Raw genomic sequence first — 25,859 nt, forward strand, 5'->3', positions numbered from 1 at the left:
ACCACATCTTTATCCATTCTTCCATCAGTGGACTGTGTCTTGGCTATTGTAGGTAATGCTGTAATGAGCATGAGGATGTAGGTAACTTAATTTGAGATAACAGTTTCATTTCTTTCAGATAAATACTCAGAAGTAGAATTGCTGGGTCTATTTTTAATCTCTTGAGGAACCACTGACCCTATTTTCTGTAGTTTTCTGCACCAATTTATGTTTCCACCAGCAGCACACTAGGGTTCCCTTTTCTCCACATCCTCACCAACACTTGTTCTCTCTCTCTTTTTGATAATAGTCATTCTGACAGTTGTGAGGTGCTATTTTGTTGTGGTTTTGATTTGCATTTCTGTGATGATTTAGTGATGTTGAGCACCTTTTCATTTACCTGTTGGCCATCTTAATGTCTTTTTGGAAGAATGTCTAGTTATATCCTCTGCTCATTTTTAAAAAAATATTTTATTTATTTGACAGAGAGCAGAAGCAGAGAAAGGGTGGAGGGAGAGGGAGAAGCAGTCTCCCGATTGATCAGGGAACCCAACTCCGGACTCAATTGCAGGACTCTGAGATCATGACCTGAGCCAAAGACAGATGCTTAATGGATTGAGCCAACCAGGCACACCTCATTTTTTATTTTTTTATTTTATTTTTACTTTTTTAAAAGATTTTATTTATTCATGATAGACATAGAGAGAGAGAGAGGCAGAGACACAGGCAGAGGGAGAAGCAGGCTCCATGCAGGGAGCCTGACGTGGGACTCGACCCCGGGTCTCCAGGATCGCGCCCCAAGGCCAAAGGCAGGCGCTAAACCACTGAGCCACTCAGGGATCCCCACACCTCATTTTTTAATAAGATTTTTTTCAATTGAGTTGTGCAAGTTCCTTATATATTAACCCCTTATCAGATACATAGTTTGCAGATATTTTCTCCTATTCAGTACATTGCCGTCTCATTTTGTTAATGGTTTCTTTTGGTGTGCAGAAGAGTATTATTTATTTTTTAAAGATTTTATTTATTTATTCATGACAGACACAGAGAAAGAGAGAGGCAGAGACACAGGCAGAGGGAGAAGCAGGCTCCATGCAGGGAGCCTGATGTGGGACTGGATCCTGGTTCTCCAGGATCAGGCCCTGGGCTGAAGGTGACGCTAAACCATTGAGCCACTCAGGCTGCCCAGAGTTTTAGCTTGATTTAGTCCTCTGTTCATTTCTACTTTTGTCGCCTTTGCTTTCTTTTGGTGTCAGATCCAAAAAAATAATCGCCAAGACTAGTGTCAAGGAGCTTACCTCCTATGTTTTTGTCTAGGAGTTTTATAGTTTCAGATCTTAATGTTCAGGTCTCTATTTTGAGTTAATTTTCTGTATGTAGTGTAAGATAGTGTTCAAGTTGCTTTATTTTGCATGTTGCTAATTTTCCCAACACCATTTATTGAAGAGACTTGTTCTTTCCCCAGTGTATATTTACAACTCCTTGTCATAAATGAATTGACTATATATATGGGTTTATTTCTGGCCCATGACTATGACCATGAATTTGTCTAGCCTTTTTGATGAGAACAGACATTGTTGGAGTCCTCTGGAAACAGTGGCCACTGTTCCCTCTAATCCCTTCAGATACTTTCCCCCTGCCTCCAGTAGTTTCCTTGTATACCTCTGCTGATTAGTCTGTGCTAAATACTTGAGGGCATCCCTCTGCAGATCTCCGGGATTCTCTTTCTGCAGCTGTCTCCCTCTGGTACTTTGTTCTATGACATGTAGCTGCCTTGGTCTCCCAAGACTCTTAGCTCCATCTCTTAAACTCAAGGGATCTGGAAAGGCTCAAGGCAGTAAGATGGGGCAATCATAGGATTCACCTCATTTGTTTCTCCTTTCTCAAGGATCACTGCCTTTGTTGCCTAATGTCAGGGTCAATAAATCTGTTGTTTATGTGTTCTGTCTGCTTTTGTTGTTGTCATTTTAACTAGAAAGGTCAGTCCAGTCCTTGCTAACTCCATTTTGACTGAAGCAGAAGTTTCTAGGTAAATGTTTAGCTCTTAAGCAATTGCCAACCAGTTTTCCAAAGTGGTTATACAATTTTACACTTTCGTTAGCAAATATGAGAGTTTTAATTGTTCCACATCCTTCCCTACATTTGGTCTGGTACCTTTTTCCTTTTATAATTAATAAGCAATCTGGGATGATACTGTGACATTGTGACTTTATTCCCAACAGTCTTTCACTAGTAGTTTTAGTGTTCATTGATTCATACTTGAATCAATTATCACTATAGGAATTGTAAAAGTGTGATTTTCTATTTCTGTCTCTTTGTATACTTATTTAGTTGACTTTTTTTTTTTAAGATTTTATTTATTTATTCATGAGAGACACAGAGAGAGAGAGAGAGGCAGAGACACAGGCAGAGAGAGAAGCAGGCTCCATGCAGGGAGCCCAATGTGGGACTCGATCCCGGCTCTCAGGATCACGCCCTGGGCTGCAGGCGGCGCTAAACCACTGCACCACTGGGGCTGCCCCTAGTTGACTTTTTCTATAAAGAAATATTTACAGGAGCATCAGACTGGCTTAGTCTTGCAGTCATGACTCCAAGCCTCATGTTGGCTATAGAGATAACTTAAAATCTTTAAAAAGTTAAAAATAATAAAAATTTAAAACTAAAAAAGATAATTCCTTATTCACAACACATACCTTTTTTTTTAGTATCTGTTTGGACTCATTCAATTTTTACTTTTGAGTTAAGTCATAACTTCATTATTTAAAATGTTTTCAGCTTGGCTGGTATCCTCTTCAAGCTGGTTCCTGTTCCTTTTTGATATGTTCCATTACTGTTCACACAGCAAGGTTTCCAGGTTCGCCTGGGATTTAGCCATTTCTTAAGGAACCTAGGTTTTCCTTTAGTGGAGAATCTTATTTAATGGAAAAATGTGGGTACTAGGTCATTATTACATATGTATATCTTGACTTTGCCATTTCTGGAGGTACAAGGTAGCAACATACTACTGAAATCCCAGCAGTGCCCTGCAGGCTAGTAGGTTTGTAGAGTTATTCCTGCTTATGTTGATTGGGCTTATGTTCTCATACATAAAGAGAACACATGGTGGCAGTAGAATCAAGATTAGTTTTGTAATCTACAGAGCATAAAGCAAGCCAGTTTCTTATTTTTAGAAAATGTTGGCCTTCACGGTGTTTTTTTTTTTTTTTTTTTAGGTTAAGTTTTGGTACATTATCTCCTGTTGTTAAAACAGAAGTTATTTTTTTCCTGCTTTGAGACTGTGAGAGTAGGGATTGTTACTCTGAACATTAATTTTGCATCAGGGAAAAGTGCCTAAGCCTAGTGCTTCCACTAATTGGATGTGGTTTCCCTGTTCTTTTACTACTGAGTATTTTAATTTAATTTTTTTAAAGATCTTATTTATTTATTTATGGAGAGACACACTCAGAGAGAGGCAGAGACCCAGGCAGAGGGAGAAGCAGGCTCTATGCAGGGAGCCCGTGGGACTCGATCCTGGGTCTCCAGGATCACGCCCTGGGCTGAAGGTGGCGCTAAACTGCTGAGCCACCCAGGCTGCCCACTACTGAGTATTTTAATGTGCACAGTTTTATTGATAAACCAGTCCCGTCCCACCCCCTGAAATTTTCTATTTCTTGGCTGTTTTCAGTTACTAAAGCATTCATGAATCTTTGGAATTCAGAATATTGACAGCCAGATATCTTTTTAGTCATACTCTATCTTTGTATACTGAAGGAATAAAACAGTAATAATTTCATTGGGGTGGAGCGCATTATTTTGCCTCTTTTCTTCTCTTGTGCCTTCCTCTTCCTTCCTTAACAAACTCCTAGATATCTGCATGGTGTTTGAAGTCTTGGGGCATCATCTGCTCAAGTGGATCATCAAGTCTAATTATCAGGGGCTTCCACTGCCTTGTGTTAAAAAAATTATCCAGCAAGTATGTATTTTAGTATTTTCTATGTGCTGATTGTTTTAGATTCTTAAAAGTGGCAAGAGTTTCCTATATCCAATAGAATTTTTATTTTAAAAACTAGAGAATTTTATTTGCTAAAATTAAGTGGTTTAGCCCCTAGTGTTTATTCTGTCATTAAGTGTCTTAGCAATAACCATTTTTCCAGATTCATCTCCTGTAATAATCATTAGAGGGGAAGGTGTGTTCAGTGACTGATGTTGGAAATTTGGAGCCCGTACCCAGGAGTTCTGTTGCAAATATTGATTATGTGGTAATAGAGAATTACTATGTCAAATTATTAATATCATTATAGAATATTATTCAAGGGCATTTTCTAATATTCTAAATAGGTTTCAATATACAGTAAAGGAGTTTACTCTCAGGAAAATATTAGTATTTGAAAGGGCAAATAATTGTTTGGGTAATGTGTTTTGGTGGAAAGAGCTCCAAACTAGGAATCAAGAGATCTCAGTTCTATATCAGCAAGGAAATTTGAATTAAAGACATAATCCAAATCTCTTTCATCACACATATGTCAACATTTAAAGAGCATAATGACCTTTTTTCTGAGTCTTTGTGTACTTCATTAAATATCTCCAAATACAATTAGCTTTTTAAAACTTTATTATAAACTCTTACCTTTGCTCCTAGTTGACAAGTTATCTTTCTGGGGAAGTTTCTTTCTGCCTTATTAAAAATGCTTTATTCTCTGTTGAAAACTACCATATTGTTTTTATATTTTTATTTTTTTAAATGTTGTGTTGTGATTTCTTTCTTCTCCAGAAAGACTTGTATTCTGTGTTTGCAAGTCTATTGCTCTATTCCCATCCAGGTGTTACAGGGTCTTGATTATTTACACACCAAGTGCCGTATCATTCACACTGACATTAAACCAGAAAACATCTTGTTGTCAGTGAATGAGCAGTACATCCGAAGACTGGCTGCAGAAGCAACAGAGTGGCAGCGATCTGGAGCTCCTCCACCTTCTGGATCTGCGGGTATGTTTTCTTTGAGGACTTTGGTCTCATTAGAAGTTAAGAGAAGTTCTGGGGCACCTGGGTGGGTTAGTTGGTTAAATGTCCAACTCTTGATTTCAGCTCAGGTCATGATTTCAGGGTCCTTGGATCAAGCCCCAAGTCGGGCTCCCCACTGAGCAGGGAGTCTGCTTGCTCCCTTCTCCTTCTACCCTACCTCCTGCTCACCCACTCTGTCTCTGTGTCTTTCAAATATGTAAATAAATCTATAAAAAAAAAAGTTAAGAGAAGTTCTTATTTTAATTCTGCTACTCATTCATTTGTATGCTATAAAAGCTGACTCATCTTCTTGTTTGTTTGTTTTTTTTTTTTTTTAAGGTTTTATTTATTTTATGAGAGACACACAGGGGAGCAAGATAATCAGAGACACAGGCAGAGGGAGAAGCTGGTTCCATGCAGGGAGCCGGACGTGGGACTCGATCCTGGGTCTCCAGGATCAGGCCCTAGGCTGAAGGCAGGCACTAAACTGCTGAGCCACCCGGGCTGCCCTCATGTTCTTGTTTTAAAATATTTTCTCTTGTGATTTAGTGTCCATTTTTGGTGTGTTTACCTCTTACCATGAGCATAACCTGTATGCTTGCTTATAGATCAGTGTGATCTGTGCGGGAGCAAAATAACTTTGCTATTAAGAACTTGAATTTAAGCACTGGAGTGGACAGACCTGGTTTGAATCCTGGCTTCATCACTGGCTGGGTGTTCTTGAGCAAGTTCTTGACTTGCTTTGACTTTCTTTTCTTTCATGCAGGAGTTCTTGAGATTTAGTTCCATGTTAAAGCAGTTAATAGGTTGCCACACAGTGTTGTGCCAAATAAATGATGGCTGATTATGATGGTTTTTTTGCCATTTGGAATATATATTTTTTAATTTTAATAGTTTTATTATATTTGAGGGGTTTTTTGAGGAACTTTCTTGATCCTCAAGGCAAATGAAGCCTAGGGATGTCTAGGTGGCTCAGCGGTTGAGCGTCTGCCTTTGGCTCGGAGTGGGATCAAGTCCCACATCAGGCTCCTGCCTCTGCCTATGTCTCTGCCTCTGTCTCCCATGAATAAATAAATAAAATCTTTAAAAATAATAATAATGAAGCCTAAAGAAGGGGAAATGAGAAGGTGTTTGATAGGCATAGAGTTTGATTTTTTCCAAAATGAAAACATTCTAGAAATATTACACAAAAGTGTGAGTATAATTAGCACTATTTGAACTGTATGCTTAAGAATGGTTCAGAGGGAAATTTTACTTAGTGTGGATTTTCCTACAATTTAAAAAAAATTTCTTGCGGAAGATTCTACCTCCTGCCTAAGCTAAACTAACATCTATAACATGATGTGTAATAAATTACTATATAATTCTTGATGCCATGCTCCATTTAAAACTGACCACTGCCAAGGGGAAGAAGTAAGAGACGGGGTTCTGGGTGGGAACGATGGGGTTATTGCCTGTCATTTTCTATTTTAAGCATATATAGGAGTGAGATTTTTGCAGCATTAATAGTGGAAACAAAATATGGGGACTTGGCTCTTTGCAATTACAGGTTTTATCTGGGAAAGAATTTATTTAAACTTAATTTTGCCAAGTTGTATATGCATTATTCTTTTTTTTTTAAATGGTACTTCTATCGAAGTTGCTTAAAAACAGTAGTTTTCTCTGTAACATAAACCTGCATTGCTTGCTGAATGCCAGGATTCTTACTTGGTTTTCTTTTCTTTTCAGTCAGTACTGCGCCCCAGCCTAAACCAGTAAGTATAAGGTGTTTCTATATTTAATTCTGATCTCTGGGCAGTGGGCAGGGATTCTTGTTTTAGGGATCACTGTATAGAGTATGAAAACCAAAGAAAAACATATTCCTGCGCTTCTATATTTTCTCCAATAAATTCTCTTGCATTTTTAACAAGTTTGTACTGGTGAGGCTTCTGTAAACTTGAGTGTATCTGAGAGTACACCAGCCCCACACACAGCTCAGAGGACCAAAATTTATTGTTAAGTTTGTTTTTATTTGGTTTCATAAGGGTATCCACATTGTTTAAGTTAATGAGAAACTTCAGTGCTATGTTAGGGAAAGATTGAAATGTAATTAGGAAATATTAAAGTTAACAGTTATCTCCAACTGGGGGTAATGGATTAGCCACCTGAAGGCTTTATCTGTTTGTAATCTCCGCCCAGGCTGACAAAATGTCAAAGAATAAGAAGAAGAAATTGAAGAAGAAGCAGAAGCGCCAGGCAGAATTACTAGAGAAGCGAATGCAGGAAATTGAGGAAATGGAGAAAGAGTCGGGCCCTGGGCAAAAAAGACCAAACAAGCAAGAAGAATCAGAGAGTCCTGTTGAAAGACCCTTGAAAGAGAACCCACCTAATAAAATGACCCAAGAAAAACTTGGTATAAATAGAGCATACACAAAAATTTACTTTAACATTAATTTATCATTGTTCTATAATATTACTGGTTTCATGCATACAGCACATCTCTGGGGGTGTCCTTATACAGTAAGAGTACAGAACCTTCATAAATGTCAGGCAGGTAATATTTAAATGTAATTTCTGAATTTTCTATGGAAATGCAACATAGACTTCATTTTGCAATTGAATAAGGATAAGATCTTTGTCCTTCCATAAATAGGTCGTAGATGTTCAGTCATGTTTTTATGTCACCCTGTGTAAGTTCTAGAAAACGTTTTAATCTTGTGGAGAAAATTTTTTTGTTCTTTTACTCATACACATAACACATACATCCTTTTTGTCTGTTTGTTCTTAGAAGAGTCAAGTACCATTGACCAGGATCAAACACTTATGGAACGTGGTGTAGAGGGTGGTGCACCAGAAATTAATTGCAATGGAGTAACTGAAATCATTAATTATACTGAAAACAGTAATAAAGAAACATTGAGGCTTAAGGAGGATCTACATAATGCTAATGACTGTGATGTCCAAAATTTGAAGCAGGAACCTAGTTTCCTAGGCTCCCAAAATGGAGACAGCAGCACATCTCAAGAAACAGACTCTTGTACACCTATAACCTCTGAGGTATCAGATACCATGATGTGCCAGGCTTCACCAAATGCAGAGCAGTCATTCAATGAACAGGACATCAGCCAACTTCAGGAAAGCATCCGGGCAGAGATACCCTGTGAAGATGAGCAAGAGCAAGAACAAAATGGACCATTGGACAACAAAGGTACCTAGATAGACATACTGCCCCAATACTCCTTCCCTGAATAGTATATTCATGAATTTCTAGACCGAAGCTACCATTCATTGTTTTTATAAATAAAGCTCTACAGCAAGTACCCAAGTTACCTTCCACTGTGTACATTTCTAACTAATTTTGAGTTGTATTAGTCATGTAGTATGCGCACAGCATTTCACTTTTTTGCTCCAAAGGCAGAGGTAGTTTTTTTGTGTGTGTGTGTGTGTTTTTTTGTGTGTGTGTGTTTTTTTTTTTTAGAGGTAGGTTTTAATTGTGTAAACTGAAGGTGTCACTATACTCTTTTTATCTTACAAAAATTAGATAAATTTTGCCAGTCAAGGACCTAGGTATATTGCTTCAGAGAGTTTTATTAATTTTGGGGTATTTGTGTGTTCACTAAACAGTCTTACTAATGGTATCCTTTGTCTATAGGAAAATCCACTGCTGGAAATTTTCTTGTTAATCCCCTTGAGCCAAAAAATGCAGAAAAGCTCCAAGTGAAGATTGCTGATCTTGGAAATGCCTGTTGGGTGGTAAGTTAAACTTATTTTATCTTAGTGCTGTGTTTTGAAGTGACTAGGAATAAATGAGAACTTGAACTTTAATTGTGCTAAGGAAGAAAAAACATCTGCAGATCTATATCCAGGTTGCCAGTTAACATTTTAGTGAACATTTTTTTCACTGTTTTCTTATTAGCCTTCTGTTATTGGAAAGTTCAAATATATTTCCAGAAGTAGAGAGAGTGGTATACTCCTCACTCCCACTCCAGGTACCTATCACCCAGATACAGTAATGTTAACTCCTGGCCAGTCTTGTTTTATCTGTATCCTCATTCACTTTCATATGCACAGTGCTTATATTTGTACTTCCCTTTTTCAAAATTGGCATCTAACTTAACTCATTGTAATCTTTTAAGTCCCTTAACATATTTTGGACACCTTTCTTTGTCACCCAGAAATTTACATCAAATTATGATTATTATGTAATATTCCCTAAGGTATTGTACGTTTTACACATTTTGGATGGCTCATTGTGATGAGTATCTTTGCTCATGATCCTTGTGTGGTTGTCCTTAGGACATACCCTAGACATAGAATTCCAAAGTCAAAAGTTGGGTGCTTTTTAAAAAAGGGGTTTTTGATGTATAGTGTCATATTAATACTGTTGTTTATCTAGTTAAGAATTAGTGAAGAATTAAGAGGGGGGCACATTATTTTTGAATGAACATCTCAAAAATCGACAGTAGAATGATTTGCACATAAATGACAGTACTTGGAATCCTATACTTTCTAACAGGAATGTTGAAGATTGCTGAAGCAAAAACTATGCATTGTTGAAAATCGACTTTAATAGGTTTTACACTTATTTTATACTTCAGATTTTTTATTCCATGAGACATTCTGTACCTCACTTCTAGGATATTGTGATAACTTTTTAGAAAAAAAAATGAAGTCAGAGCTTAGCACTGACTGGTAGGAATGGGGAAAAACTCTTCAAGTAATTAGAATTACTCCACTATTAATTTATCATAAATCAAATTACCATAAGTTATGATAAGTTATTAAAATTATTACGATAAATCACTCTGGTCTAGGCCAGCCGGGGTTCACCTGGATTACTGCAGTAGCCTACTCACTCTCTCCCTTCAGCTGCCTGTGCCCCCTACGGAGTTGACAACACAGCTATCAGTGATCCTTTTAAATGTGAGTTGCAGTGACTTCCCTCAAGATGAATGCCACAGTCTTTACCATGTCCCACACACCACCAAGCAAATGATGTCTTCCTTCTGCCTGAAATTCTCTTCCCAAGATAATGTATACAACTCACTCATTTTCTTCAAGTTCTTATTCAGCTGTCGTCTTACCAGGGAGCTCCTTCCCTGAACACCTAACATATTTAGCAAAGCACTACTCTCCAAACCCGTACACCTGTATTATATTCATTCATGTATTTTCTCTTTCTTCCTCTCTCCCCTCAATTTTTTTTTCCCCATAGCACTTATCACACACAGTCTGATACTATATAATTGTCTGCTTACCATCCCTCTCCCTAAATGTACATCCCATCATGACAGATTTTTTTTGTTCACAGCTGTATAATAGTACTTATAACAGAACCTGGTACCTAAGAGGTTCTCAATAAATATGCAAGTAGGGCAGCCCCGGTGGCGCAGCGGTTTGGTGCCGCCTGCAGCCTGGGGTGTGATCCTGGAGACCCCGGGTCGAGTCCCACAACAGGCTCCCTGCATGGAGCCTGCTTTTCCCTCTGCCTATGTCTCTGCCTCTCTCTGTGTGTCTATGAATAAATAAATAAAATCTTTAAAAAAATAAATAAATATGCAAGTAAATGAATTGTAAGAAACACATTGGCTCTGTCCCAGACACCACGTTGTACAAGCATCAGATGCTTCAAGCTTCTGTGCCTTTGTGTATAGGACACCTTCCTCCATTATTGTTTTATTTTTTTTTCCATTATTGTTTTAAATATTTTATTTATTTATTCATGAGAGACACACGGAGAGGCAGAGACCTAGGCAGAGAGAGAAGCAGACTCCCTGCAAGGAGCCGGATGCAGGACTCGATCCCAGATCCCGGGATCAGGACCTGAGCCAAAGGCAGACACTCTACTACTCAGCCATCCAGGCATCCTTCTTCCATTATTTTCTAACACATTTGACACACCTTTATTCTGCTACATTTTTCCTGTCACTTTTACAGTTACTCTCTTTTTTTAATCTGCATGTCTCTTCTCTTTTTAAATGTGTCTCTGTGCTATAAAAGACTTTGCCTTCTTTTCATTAATTCACTCCTTCAGCAAACATTGGCACATGCTCTGACCTACTAGTAGGACACAGTGTGAACTAGACAACGGTATCTTACCTGCTGGATCCTGGTCAAATCTCGAATCTTACTACTCTCTGCAGCAGAGCAGCATCTAGCATTCAGTAATGGGATTGTATATGATATTCAAATTGCTTGATTTTTAAAAAATATTCTTACTAGTTTTGCATGTATATAGTTTGGATGTTGTTTCAAAAATCTGCCCCTTGGGCAGCCCGGGTGGCACAGCAGTTTATCGCCACCTGCAGTCCAGGGCATGATCCTGGAGACCCGGGATCAAGCCCCACATCAGGCTCCCTGCATGGTGCTTGTGTCTCTGCCCCTCTCTCTCCTCTTCTCTCTCTCTCTCTCTCTCTATGAATAAATAAAATCTTAAAAAAAAAATCTGCCCTTTCCCTTTGCCAATTTGTTACTCCCCACACGACAGTATTTACCTTCATATCACTAATAAACATCTAAGCTATACTGCTCCCAATTTTTTTCTTTCAATATTAAGCATTATTTCTTCCTAGAAAACAGGATTTACATACTATCACTAAACCCATCCCCCATGTTCCCAATTTAATATATGATTTTGGCTGGTTATTTATTCCATGTTTGCATTATTGGGACCCAGTGCTGTTTTGAGCATAAATTGTACTGATTCCTTTTCCTTTTCTGCCTAACACTGTGTTTCATTTGCTTAGTTGTCTTTGTACTATTTATTACTTTAATTCAACCGCATACTTTCACCAAGTGGTATAAATACATATACTCTAATGCATACAGATACCTTGGGTACTCTTTCAACTTCTTCCTGAAGAGCTCTGTGTGGAACCTGAGTCTTCTACCCTGAGTTCACTGTTGGATTGCCTCATATGCCTATGGCATTACTGCCATTCAGATTTCCTTTCCCCATCATTCCTGGAGATTATGTTTACTCTATCTTTATATCCTCTACTTTCTGTCTCTCTTATTTTCTTTTTTTTTTAAAGATTTTATTTATTTATTCATGAGAGACAGAGAGAGAGAGAGAGAGAGAGAGAGAGAGAGGCAGAGACACGGACAGAGGGAGAAGCTGGCTCCATGCAGGGAGCCTGAGGTGGGACTCAATTCCGGGACCCCAAGTCACACCCTGGGCTGAAGGCAGCACTAAACCACTGAGACACCCGGGCTGCCCTCTGATTTTCTTTCTTGGTTTTCTCCATCATTTTTGTTTGTTTGTTCTTTGTTTGTGGTTTTGTTTTGTTTTGTTTTTTGGAGTATGTACAACTTGTCGTAGCTTCCTAAGAAAATATGTGAGACTGGGAGGGGCGTCTTGCATGTCTGCTAATGTCCTACTTTCACACTCAGTTGGCTGCAATGCAGTTTTCGGTTGAAAATTATTTTCTCGGGCAGCCTGGGTGGCTCAGCGGTTTAGCATCACCTTCAGCTCAGGGCATGATCCTGGAGACCCAGGGTGGAGTCCTGTGTCGGGCTCCTTGCACGGAGCCTGCTTCTCCCTCTGCCTGTGTCTCTGCCTCTCTCCCTCTCTGCCTCTCTCCCTCTCTGTCTCTCATGAATGAATGGATGGATGGGTGAATAGATAGATAGATAGATAGATAGATAGATAGATAGATAGATAGTTAGATATAATTTTCTCTCAGAATGTTTGTCATTGCTCCATTATCTTCTAATTCCCTGACTTGTTGCTGCTAAAGACCAATGCTATTCTGATTCTTGATCCAAAACCTTTTCCCCTGTGAAAGTCTTATAAGATTGTTATTTCATGGTGCTATGCCTCACTTGGGTCTGTTTTTATCCGTTATACTATGGACTTGATGTGCACTTACTTTTTTTAAGTTTATTTAAGCAGTTTGTACACCCAGTGTAGGGCTTCAAGATCAAGAGTCACATGCTCTTCCAACTGAGCCAGCCAGGCACCCCTGGTGTGTGTACACTTAATATTGAAATTCTAGTTCTTTGGTTTTGGCTTTGTTTGTTTGTCTGTTTGGTTTTTTGTTTTCTTTCTTTTCTTTCCTTGGTCTCTATTCTCTAGCTCTGAAATATTATCCAAATGTTAGACCTTTTATGCAGATCTTATCTTACCTTTCTCTCCTATTTTCTGTCATTTTCTTTTTGCTTTATTTTCTGGGAGATTTCTCAACTAGCTTTATTTTTTTCTCATTTCTCCTATTGCATTTTACTTTTCAAGAGTTCTTTGGTTTTCTTTCTTTTTTGGGGGGCGGGGGGGTTTACTTATTCGTTTATTTCCTCCAAGTTCTTTGGTTTTCTAATTACCTCTCAGAGGTACTCTCCCCTCAATTGTGTGGAGCATCCTTCATAGATCCTGTTTTACCCACTTGGGAGAAAACCTCCAAATGATCTGTCTGGCCAAGAAAGGGGCTGTTAGAGTGCATGATGCCCTCTGTTCTGGAGCCCTGTTTCTTTAAAAGATGTTTTTGTTGTTATTTTATTTTTATGTATTTAAAGAGTGTACTAAAGAGTGAGAGGTGTGGGGTAGAGGGGAGGAGCAAAGGGAGTGGGACAAGCGGACTCCCTGCTGAGCATGGAGCCCAACACAGGGCTTGATATCATGACCCTGAGATCATGATCTAAGCTGAAACCAAGAGTTAGATACTTAACTGACTAAGCCACTCAGGTGCCCCATCTTTAAAAGATGTTTTTATAAAGCACATTTCTGATTAAATCCCACCCTCACCCCTGTTTTCTTGTGATACCTGATACTGCCAAACCCTGATCCTTGAGGCAAGGGGTACTGTGGTATACATCACGCTGCTTCTCAGCTTTCACCAGTGGTTTATTCAGTTTTCTTGGATCCATTAAGATATTTACCAGTGATCTGGTTTTCATGTTGTAAATTTTATTACTCTAACTTCTTTGCCATTATCTTCGTTAGTTTATCCTTTAAAAATTAACACTGTGGGGCAGCCCTGGTGGCTCAGCAGTTTAGTGCTGCCTTCAGCCCAGGGCCTTATCCTGGAGACCCGGGATTGAGTCCCATGTCGGGCTCCCTGCATGGGTCCTGCTTCTCCCTCTGCCTGTGTCTCTACCCCTCTCTCTGTGTGAGTCTCATTCATAAATAAATAAATAAATAAATAAATAAATAAATAAATAAATAAATAAATCCTTAAAAAAGATAAATAAAAATTAACACAATTCTTACTAAGGTAGAGTTTTAGGAGTGAGTAAATGTGTGTATGTGATCCACCTTCTTTACTTTTGCTGATTCTGGACCTCATTTATCATTACAGTGTCTTAAAAAAAAAAAAAAGATTCCATTTATCTATTCATGAGAGACACAGAGAAAGAGAGGCAGAGGCAGAGGGAGAAGCAGGCTTCATGCAGGAAGCCTGATGTGGGACTTGATCCCCGGATCGTGGATCACAACCCCATCCGAAGGCAGATGCTCAACCACTGAGCCACCTAGGCATCTCTACAGCGTCTTTTTATTTTATTTTTATTTTTATTTATTTATTTTTTTTACAGCGTCTTTTTAAAGGCAGTAGTGAGACAGGAGGAGTAAAGATAACTCCCTTGAACAGTGTGTCCATTTTTCTAAATATATCACTGAAAAGGATGCCTGGACCCAATGCTAAAGTGTATGTGTATGTGAAGGCTCTCTCACACCAAACAATTCTTGGGCACTAGTCTGAGAATTCAGTTCAATTCTGACATTATCTACCTGGAGATAATGAGATTCCACAGGGTAAGGGGTCAGTCCCACAAGACCTCCCTCCACTTTAGATGCCAGTGGCAAGCCCATGTTACCTTTGCTTCTTGACCAACTCAAGATACCAATCACAGGTCCAGGTTGTTCCCTGTACTTCTGACTCAACTGGCTGTAAAGCAGAGATTCCCACAGCCCTTTCCTTGGGCTTGATTGATTTGCTAGAATGGCTAACAAAGCCCAGAAAAATCCCTTTACTCACTACGTTACTGATTTATTGCAAAGGATGTTATCAATAGCCAGAGGAAGGGATATATAGGGTGAGGTCTCAAAGGCACCTCTGTCCTTACAGAGCTGGGGGCCTGCCCCAGTGCCATGTGCTGGAAGCATTTTGGTTCCCCCATGTGGAAGCTTCCCAGACCCCCTCCTTTTGTGTTTTTATGGAGGCTTTATTACATAGGCATGATTGATTAACTCACCACCAGTGACTATTCAGTCCCTTACCCCTCTCCCCCCACCCAGAAATCAGAGATATGGACTGAAAATTCCCACCCTCTAGTCATAGTTAGTTCCTCTAGCAACCAGTCCCCATCCTTAGGTGGGTTCCAAAAGTTGGTTCATGAACATAGATTCAGTTGTGGTAGAAAAGGGCTTCTTAGAATAATAAGACACCCATTTTACCTTTACAGTTCTGGAGTGTTTTCAGGAACTGAGGACAGGAGACAATTTATATCAAATATGTTCCCATTACTCTTAGTGCTCCAGAAATTCCAGGGATTTAGGGAGTTGTGAGCCAAGAACAGTGGATAAAGACCAAATATATATGAGAAATACATTTTGAATGATGCATACATATGAATGATCACACACACACACAATCACCTACAGTACATTTCCACTTGAAACTCAATATCTGAACCCATTGTTTTTCTGTAAAACCACTTCCCTAAGTCTTTTCTGGTTTTTCAACAGACAGCTAATCCATTAGGCCTCTGCCACTGAGTTCTTTTTGGCTCTTCCTCCTTACCTCCCACATAGAGCCATCAAATTTTTAAATTCTGCTTATTCTTTCTTTGACTGTCCTTATGTTTAGTCCTCCCTCTCCTATCTCCACAACCAGTGTTCAGATTTTCATTCCTAAACCTAAATCTGGCCACCAACCAGAAAATCACTGGAATGATGTCCTCAGATTTCTTGTCAGTCTTTTTTTTTTTTTTTTTTAAAGGCCAAAGCTTGGGGTTTAAATTTTTTTTTTTTTTTTACATTTTTTTTTTATTTATTTATGATAGTCCTACAGAGAGAGAGAGAGGCAGAGACACAACAGGCAGAGGGAGAAGCAGGCTCCATGCACCGGGAGCCCGACGTGGGATTCGATCCCGGGTGTCCAGGATCGTGCCCTGGGCCAAAGGCAGGCGCCAAACCGCTGCGCCACCCAGGGATCCCTTGTCAGTCTTCTTGTAGCACTCTGTCCTGCGCATTAACATGCAGTGATGCCAGATGAAATCCAAACTGTTTAACCTAGCGGTTAACTGTATTTGGCTTCAACAGATGTCTTTCTGTTCAATTGGTGATGTTGTCTCTACCAGAAGTACAAAAGTTGCTCTTTTTGGTCAGTCTTTGTCCCTTAGAAGCTCTGGTCAATACTGGTTTTCTCCCTGAAGCTTTCTCTTCCTAATAATCTCCTTTTCACAAATGTTCTTTCTTGGAGTTTCTGGCTAGCTCAGTCAGAGGAGCATGCAACTCTTGATCTTAGGGTTGTGAGTTCAAGCCCTACGTTGAGTATAAAGATTACTTTAAATAAATAAAACTTGAATGAATGGGGCAAAAAAAGCAATTGATCTTATTTATGAGTTCCAGGAAAATTAAAGAATCATCTTCCACACATTCTTGTTAAATGTTTTTTAATATTATCTGTATTGTGTTCTGTATGTATGACTCATTCTAAACTTTTTTCTGCAATATTTTTTATTATGGCCAACTTCAAGCCTGTACTAAAATAGAGAGAATAGAACAGTGATGAAATCCTGTGCCATTAAACTAGTGTCACCCAGCAATTATCAACTGATTGCCAGTTTGTTTGCATCTATTGCCCCAGTCTCCCACCCATTCCAAATTATTTTGAACTATATCCCAGGTATCTTATTTTCATTCCTAAATATGGCTCTCTAAAAGACGATTCTTGCAGGTAACCATGACACAGTTGTTACCTAAAAAGTTGGCAATTCACCAATAACAAGTATTCAATCAGTTTTTACCTTGTAAACATTCTTTCAATTTTGTTTATTTGAAATGGGATCCAAGTAAAATCTATAAATACAAAAGTAGGTACTATGTCTCTTGAATTGCTTTTACTATACTTTTTTCCCTTTTCTTCCCATACAGTTTATGTGTTAAAGAAATTCCAGTGGTTTTGCTGATTGCATTCCCATGGTACTTAACATGGTCTCTGTTTCCCCTAGAATCATGTTTGAATTTTTTGGAGTGATGGGGATGGGGGAGAATGAGGCCAAGAGTTCTTTATAGGTGGTTACAAGATTCTTGAAACTTGAAACCAAATCTTTTATTTCTTCATAATGAGCACATAAGAAGGAAAGTTTCATTTGAATCTAAATTGGTGTCATATATTTGTTGAAGTGCTTATTAACTGTAGACAAATGACCAACTTAATTTTTGTTTGGGGTAATAACTTTTCCATTTCTTAAATAGCATTTTTTAAGAATGTATATCTATATTAAGGTTAGACACATGTGTTTATAAAAATAATTTGGAGTAGAAAGTGTGTTAAAGTACTCTTTGAAGCTATAGTATCAAAATGATACTTAAATGAAAACTGGTTTGAGGAAAACTTAAGAGAAATTATTTTAATTTCCATTTTTCTTCATGATTTGTTACTTTTTAGAATAAATAAATTTTAAAATACTGTTTCCTTCTCTATTTACTCAGCACAAACATTTCACTGAAGATATTCAAACAAGGCAATATCGTTCCTTGGAAGTTCTGATAGGATCTGGCTATAATACCCCTGCTGACATTTGGAGCACAGCATGCATGGTAATGTTTTTTCCCCTTATGTGGTATTTCTACACCTTGCCCTGTTTGTTAATTTTAGTAGACCTGCAAATTTACAAACAGGAAAATTTTTTGTGATGTACTTCATGTGATGCACTTTAAATCTGTCTAGAGAGGTGGGAATTCAAAAGCCAGTTAAAAACATCTGGCATTCCATGGTACCTGAGTGGCTTAAGTGGTTAGTAGTTAGTCGGTTAAGCGTCCAGCTCTTGATTTCAGCTCAGGTCATGATCTCAGGTTCATGAGATTGGGCTCTATTCTGGGCGTGGAGCCTGCTTGAGATTGTCTCTCTGCCTCTCCCCCTAACCCCAAGCCCCCCAACCCCATCCGTGCACATGTGCATGCTCACTCTTACCCTCTCTGTCAAAAAAATCCAGCATTCTGTTTTGTTCTGCCAAATTGCTGTTGGTTGAAAGCATCAGACTTTCTTATTGTGGGCTTTGGCAAAGGGGATTAAAAACAACTGCTCTAAAGTGGTAAACCACTTTTGATTAGGAGGTTATCAGTACCTTTTTTTTTTTTTTTTTTTCTTTCTAATTTATCAGAGAGAGAGAGCAAGAGCACAAACAAGGGGAATGGCAGAGAGGGAGAAGCAGGCTCCCTGTGGAGCAGGGAACCCAGTGCAGAACTCTCCCAGGACCCTGGAATCACAACCCAAGCCAAAGACAGAAGCTTAACTGACTGAGCTACCCAGGCCCCTGGTTACGAGTACCTTTGTCCTTTCAGCTCTGACCTGTTCTCAGATTAGGGAAACCCTTGGAAACTACTTCATTCTGTATAGTTTGACAGTTCCTCAAACATCTTTGTACCTCAAAAGATGTGAAAGCCCAGTCATCCTAAATTTCTTAAACTGCTGCTTTGTCCCTGCCAAACAACTACTCGAGTACTCAAGTACTTGATATTGAATGGTTTCCCACAAATAGCCTATGTTGGAATGTGTTCTATGGAGTGCACTCTTCAGTTTGTAATTATGTGTTTCTTTACTTGTTTCTCTTTTACTAGGTTTAAGTGTCATGCTGACAGGAACCATGTCTGTTATATATAGCTTAGTGTCTGGTTCAGGGCCTGGCACATTTCCAGTAGGTTCTAATAGTGCAATTCTGGTGCTAACTACCCAGAGTTATGGCAGACTTCACAGGTTAAGGGCATAATTCCCTACAAGCCCCCTCCCTTCAGACACTGCCTGCAAACTCTGGAGTCCACAGGCCACCTGCATTTCTGACCACTGGCTACAGGTTGGGAGGATCCATTATCCTTTCAGATTCAGTATCTTATTGGAATGACTCACAGAACTTGGGAAAGCGTTCAACTGCTATTACAGTTTTGTCATAAAGGCTACAAATTAGAACCAGTCAAATGAAAACACATAGAGTGAGGCCTAAGAGGGTAGCAAAGGTGAAGCTTCTTAAAAACTACGTAGGAGCCCACCATGAGTCACCGTGAGTCACCTGGAAGGGGTACCATGAATGACAAAGGGCACTCATCAAGTGGAAATACCAAGCTTTGAGAGGCTTCCAAGACCAAACAAATTATCTATTATATAATAGTACTTCCTGAATGTTGATGGACCATCGAATGAGTAAACTAAACCAGAAACCTATTAAACTGTCATTTCAATTAACATTATTCAAAGTCAGCTTTGGGGGAAAACTTGAGAAGCTACAGACTAGAGGCCCCAACCTATTTTAGGTCGTAGATTTCTTGATATCCACATTCTTAAAAAAACTTTGTCTTCCAAAGGTAATAGAATTAAAACCGTATTGTTTATATGGCATGACCTTGTAAATGTTTGTGTTATGGCACACCAGTAGTCTGTTCAGATGGTAGACTGTGTGAAATTCAAGTTTATACTGTGTGCACAAGATCAAAGAATATTAAAAGAAAATCTAGCTTCTTTCTTGCCATACTTTAAAGCTTTGTATTTTGAGGAATTTGATTTGTGAGACAAAATAAGTGATAGAGCTGCCACTAAATACAAAACAGTTTATAGATCACATCTGATTTATTATGATGTGGTTCTTAGTCATGGGTTGTTTGGGGACAGTAAGTCCTGCTTACTATTTAGTATATTAATACTAAGGCAATAAGACAAAAAGGGAATTAACCTTGCCCCCTGTTTGGAGCAGCTCATATGCAGGAATTTCTTGACCAAGAGAGGGAAAGCACTTACCTGACATGAGACCGTGTCATGGAAACTTGAGCCCCTTTATTCCCATTCCCGAAGTTTCTCTCCTTTTGCTAACAGACGTAGGAATGTTGCTTTCCCTTTAGCCATAACCAGGAAGTAAAGATAAATAAATCCCAGAATATCTGAAATGCCTGGAAAGGTAGGTCATCCTACATCCAGGGTAATTAATGGAAAGATAGGAGTCTTTGCTGAGAGATAAAAGAAATTGCCTGCCTCCGTAGTGATTGAGACTACCCAGTGAGAGGGCAGTTATAACAAGGGAGTGTTCTGTGAAGGCCATTTTAGAGTTGACAAAGAATAGATGTTTTTAAATCCTTCATTCTGTAGATTTTGACAAATGTATGATGACATGTATCTACCACTGTAGTATCATACAGAGTAGTTTAACTGCCTTAAAATTCCTCCGTGCTCTGCCTGTTTATCCCTGCTCCATCTCCTCCATTGATCTGGCCACCACTGATTTTTTTTTTTTTTTAAGATTTTTTATTTATTCATGAGAGAGAAAGAGAGGCAGCGACACAGGCACAGGGAGAAGCAGACTCCATGCAGGGAGCCCAACGTGGGACTCGATCCCAAGTCTCTAGGATCACGCCCTGGCTGAAGGTGGCGCTAAACCGCTGAGCCACGCTGGCTGCCCCACCACTGATCTTTTTATTGTCTTCACAGTTTTGCCTTTTTCAAAATGTCATGTAGTTGGAATCATAAAGTATGTAGATGTTTCAGATTGGCTTCTTTTACTTCGTGATACTCATTTAAGGTTCTTCTATGGTTTTTCATGTCTTGATAGCTTTTTCTTTTTTTGCACTAAATAATACTGCATTGTCTAGATACACCAGCACACTGGATTTCATAACTGATGTTGCCTCTGTTTGTCAGCATGACTGTCACAGAATAGGCTCTTTGGTTAGTGTGAGACAAGCACAGAAGTGGGAATCAGGAAACCTGGATTCTAGGCTGGGCTTTTTTTTGCCTTTCAGTTATAGCCAGTTTTCTCATCTATAAAGGGAGGGGACTAAAGTGTTTTGTAACCTAGAGCTTCTGCTAGTTTCAGTTCTGACATTGTAATTATTTGGTTTAGTTGTGCATTTTCTTTATTTCTTTGAATTTTAATTACAGTATTTTTACTGAAGTCACACTACAAGGCTTTGAAAAAATACTAGTTTCTGAAGAGATTAACAAATTTTGATAAATTAGAATCACAGTTCGTTTCTGTTCTGCTTTGGGACTCTAAGCCTCAGGACAGTTAGAGGGGAGGGTAGAGCCAGTATCACCTTCAGTATAAAACCAGGTATACCTGGGCGGTAGTACAGTTCAGGTAATAATAGTTTTTGAGAAAAGCTGTTCTCTCATGAAACTGCAGAAGCTGACTCTGGCAAGCCACTGAGACCTAATACCTAGGACCAAATTAGAGAATGTACTCCAGAATCCACCCCACAGTTCCTGAAATTGTCCAGACCATTGACTTAATCAAAATTGACCTGCAACTGGCACTTAAACTATACTTTTATACCAGTATAGTCCTTTTAATCAATGAAAGATTAATATAGCTCTATCACTCAGGTGCTGTTTTTCCATACTGCTCGGCATGTATTCTAAAGGAAATCACTTTTTCCTATTTCTTGAACACTGTTTACAAAAGGTTTTCGTGTAGAAGACACGTACCTATCTCTTCCTGGTGGGTGAGTGCCAAACCTGCTAGTCACATAAAACATGAATAACTCTTCACTGCATTTACACATAATATTTTTCTGATTTTTCTATAAATTTGGGAATTGGGGCTTCTGCTCAACAGTTTAGGGAGTACTTCCCAAAGGAAAACTTAAAAATGTACTTTTATAATTAAGAGTCATAAGAAGAGAGATGTCTGAGTTTTTTGGTTTTGATTTTGTGTACAGAATCTTAATTTCTAGCCATGTGAAATTATAAGAAAATAAGACGTGCTCTTCTCACGAATAATTTAATTAACTTAGAATCACCTTAATGTCCACATATGGCCCTCTCTGGGCAAAAAGAAATTGAAGAGAGCTGAATTACTGATAAGGGGATGTTATCAACATCCATATGTTGATGTTAACAGTTTTTGCTCTTATCCTTCTGTATTTTACTAAAATACAGGTGTGGAAGGAAAGCTCTTTAGAAATAATATCAGACTTTTTTTTGAATGATCATTGCGGCTTTTTCAAAGAAGAAAATGTTACCTCCTATTGAGCTAAATAAATAGCAAGCAATAAGCTTCCCAGAGGCTGCCTCTTTGTTTTGTTTTGTTTTGTTTTAATGCTTTCATATGCTGTCCTCCTTTTCTTAGGCCTTTGAACTGGCCACAGGCGACTATTTGTTTGAACCTCATTCCGGGGAAGAGTACACTCGAGATGAAGGTAAGTCTCCTTAACTGAGGATGTCTATGCATGGCAGTTACACTTCTCACATGTGGCTAACATGATTTGTTAGTACTGAAGCACTTGGTCTTTTTAGTGTGCCAAGGATATATAAATTCCAGAAAAGATAGAAATATATAGGATTTATGTATATTAAGTATTAGGTAACTAGATATTTTATAATGGCTATTTAAGAACTCTGAGGACGAGAGGAACGGCCACAATTCATTACACTACAACTTGTGTTTGCCAGATGATTTCTTCTAAAACATCTGGTTATTTTTCTTTATATATAAATCAGTGATTCATTCTTTACCCACTTTGAATTGCATGCTCATCAACTTACTGCTGAGTTATGCCTGTAACTTTATTTGGATGTCAGTCATTTTATATACAGACACACTACTTAAGTAGTATTTGTGAATGCAAAGACTATATTCTGTTTGTTTATATAAATTCTCTAAAATTTAGCAATCTTTTTACCCTTTGTAAAAATTAAAATTAAAGCCATACTTTTTTTGTGTGTGTAAATGATACTAACATTTAGAATTCTATTTTAAAACAGTGTTATTAGGGTACCTGAGTGGCTCCGTCAGTTAAGCAGCTGACTGTTGTTTTGGGCTTAGGTCATGATCCCTGGGTCCTGGTTTCAAGTCCCTCTGCAGGGAAACTGCATCTTCCTCTCCTTTTGTCCCTCCCCATGCTTGTGTGTGTGCTCTCTTGCTTTCTCTCAAATAAGTAAAAAATCTTTAATAAAATAAAATAAAAGTGTTACTCATTTAACATTTTGTGATAGCTGATGGGAAAGGCCCAAGCTGTCAGTTGCTCCATCTGACGGGTTGTCAAAAGCACACAACTGAATATGTGATTTTTTTTTTTTTAAATCATGGTGGTGTCCAAATAACTTAGATAATAACGTGAGTCGAAAAACTATTAGAGAAATGTTTTTGCCTTCTTTATTATACAGTTTCAGCAGATTTTATTTTTAGGATTAATGGGAATTAACTTTGAGGGAACACTAGCAATGTACCCTCCCTCCCAGTGTGGAAAACACGTCCTTTATTTTCTGCACTTTCCTCAGTTCTTAGGAAAATCAGGTTTATTCTCTGAAACCAAGAATGTTCTCCATTTCTTAAACCATGGTCCCTTGGGATATTAATACACAATGTTACTCTTAACACATGTAGTTTGGGAAAAGTTACACTAATTTCGTTAACCAAATACTTCTTTTAGTGGGTACAGTGTTTTCTATATATGAGTCCTTGTAAGAATATACTGTAATTACTATCTATGTACACAATTTTCCCTAATCTGCGTCTTTTTGTGTGTGTGTGTGTGTGTGTGTGTGTGTGTGCCAGTTTTAAGTTTGGGGCTATAAACTTTTAGAAATGCCCTACTTTATCTGTTTAAGAGAGTAATTGAGGTTTTTTTCCCCTCATTACTTTCCTAGACTCCCTGTAAATAGTATGTGTTACAGAATACACAGATAGCAGCTGGAATTATATTCTGTAGGATCTTAAACTACCAAACCTGAAAATTGAAATGTATATAAAAAGTCCAAAGTAAGCAGCAAGGGAGAACCATCTATTCTAGGTATTTAGATCCAAATTTATTTCCTCCCATACCAGTCAGTACTAATAGTCCTTAGATGAAACTTCAGACTATTGCAATTTGGCACACAAGAGCAGAAACAAAGCAAACTCTTAACCCCTAGCTAGTGTATGCATAGTTTATTACAAATCAGGATAGGACTGGGCCCTACCTGGGAAGCATATTTTCTGATGTCTTGGTGTTCTACAGCCCTGACTCTTGGAATAATATTTGACAATTTTGCCTATCAGGTATATCAGCCCTATGATTAACTGATATGCCAGAGATAGACTGCTGGAATTAAATGTAAAATAACACATTCAAGGGAAAAATAATTCCTTGGTCTAGGAAAAATATTAAAAGAACCAGTACTTCACTTGGAAGTTTACAGTAAGATAAACTGTAGTCTCACTTATAATTAGTTATACAAAGACCTTTATTTGCGGGTTTTGCCTAAAATAGGCAGAAATTTCTTGGCAGCCAATGTTCTTGTCAGCAAACTAAGTTCAGTCAAAACTGACAAAAGTTTGTAGTGAATTGATGTAAAGCCCTTTTAAAATGACAGCACTGAGTCCTTTATATGAGAAATAAATATGACCTGAAACTTTTACAAATTCTCAGATAGATTAATGTCTCTGGCATATTATTATTTCCCTGTCAGATAATATTAGTCGAAGTTTTATACTCATTCCTTTTTACCTTAAGGAATGTATATAACTACAGGATTAAAGTCATTTACAAAAATGACTAACACCCATCACTTTTTAAAATTTCTTCATATTCTCAGTTGCTTTCATCTGCAGAGTAAAAAAGTAGTAGAGTTACCTGTACATGTGGATGCCGCCTGTTCCTAGGCTCACTGCCTGGTGACATGCACACTCCCTAGCATGCTCACAGTCCATATTCATGCTGTGACATAACAAGGCACTACTATGATATGGACACCTTTTAGTGTTCTACAGAAGTCAAGTAGATGTTTGTGCTAATTTCTACTTTAAGATGTGATTTATTTTAAAACAAACACGCAGCTCCGAACTAAACATGATAAGATGTGAGTTCATTTTGAGTTCTAGTTCCTGTTAGCCCTGTACCTTCAAGTAGGCCATTTATTCGGAGGTTCTCTTTTCTCATCATTAAAATGGGGGTATTTATTAATTTTGACCTGTTTTACAGAGTTATAATAAAAATTGAGATAATCATGTGAGTGCTTTGTCACGAACTTCATTAAATAAGGTGATATTGGGGATCCCTGGGTGGCGCAGCGGTTTAGCGCCTGCCTTTGGCCCAGGGCGCGATCCTGGAGACCCGGGATCGAATCCCACATTGGGCTCCTGGTGCATGGAGCCTGCTTCTCCCTCTGCCTGTGTCTCTGCCTCTCTCTGTGTGACTATCATAAATAATTTTAAAAAAATTAAAAAAAAAATTAAGGTGATATTATTACTACTTGAAATCTCGAGCAGTATCATAAATAAAGGTTCTAGAATGTCTAAAGCATATTGGTAGTTTTTTACTTTAACCCACTTAAATGTAGATGTATAGACAAAATAGAACTAAAGATGTAAATAAACCTTCAGACTCTATAGAGTGGGACTTGCCAGCTGCTATCAGGTGATTAACCACCTGAAATAATTCTTGACCTTCCCAGTCTGCCATGGAGTATCCTTGGTTATATTTGTAGTTACTTTTAAACAGTCCTGAGAAATCTATTCAGTTTTTTAAAAAACTCTTTTACAGCTTGTCCTTGATCCTGTTCTTCTTACCCTTCTATTTTAGACCACATTGTGCACATTATAGAGCTGATAGGCAGAATTCCAAGACGCTTTGCCCTCAGTGGGAAATATTCACAGGACTTCTTCAATCGCAGAGGTAGTATTATTAACATGAGTTTTCATCTAGGCCCCAGGGATACAACTTCAGGAAGCAGAGCATTCACACCAAGATTGTTTTTAGTTACCACTCAAGTCCCACTGGAGTGGACACCTGATTTTTT

General features: G+C 38.4%; 1 protein-coding gene and 1 long non-coding RNA gene across 2 annotated transcripts in view; one reads left to right on the forward strand and one right to left on the reverse strand.

Moving 5' to 3' along the window:
* The window catches only part of SRPK1 (SRSF protein kinase 1), a 91,652-nt gene that overhangs the window by 63,440 nt on the left and 2,353 nt on the right, over positions 1-25,859 (forward strand). Inside the window, 8 exon segments of the mRNA XM_077904279.1 lie at positions 3,825-3,931; positions 4,779-4,944; positions 6,688-6,713; positions 7,138-7,351; positions 7,727-8,146; positions 8,591-8,691; positions 17,591-17,698; positions 22,210-22,279. Of these exon segments, the coding sequence (XP_077760405.1) occupies positions 3,825-3,931; positions 4,779-4,944; positions 6,688-6,713; positions 7,138-7,351; positions 7,727-8,146; positions 8,591-8,691; positions 17,591-17,698; positions 22,210-22,279 (1,212 nt within the window).
* Positions 7,177-25,598, reverse strand: LOC144317627 (uncharacterized). The gene is made up of 2 exons (XR_013383630.1): positions 24,695-25,598; positions 7,177-8,096 (listed from the first exon to the last, which is right to left on the reverse strand). It is a non-coding gene; the product is annotated as an uncharacterized LOC144317627 (long non-coding RNA).

The sequence above is a fragment of the Canis aureus genome, chromosome 7 (assembly GCF_053574225.1).
Source record: "Canis aureus isolate CA01 chromosome 7, VMU_Caureus_v.1.0, whole genome shotgun sequence".
NCBI classification, from domain to species: Eukaryota; Metazoa; Chordata; class Mammalia; order Carnivora; family Canidae; genus Canis; species Canis aureus.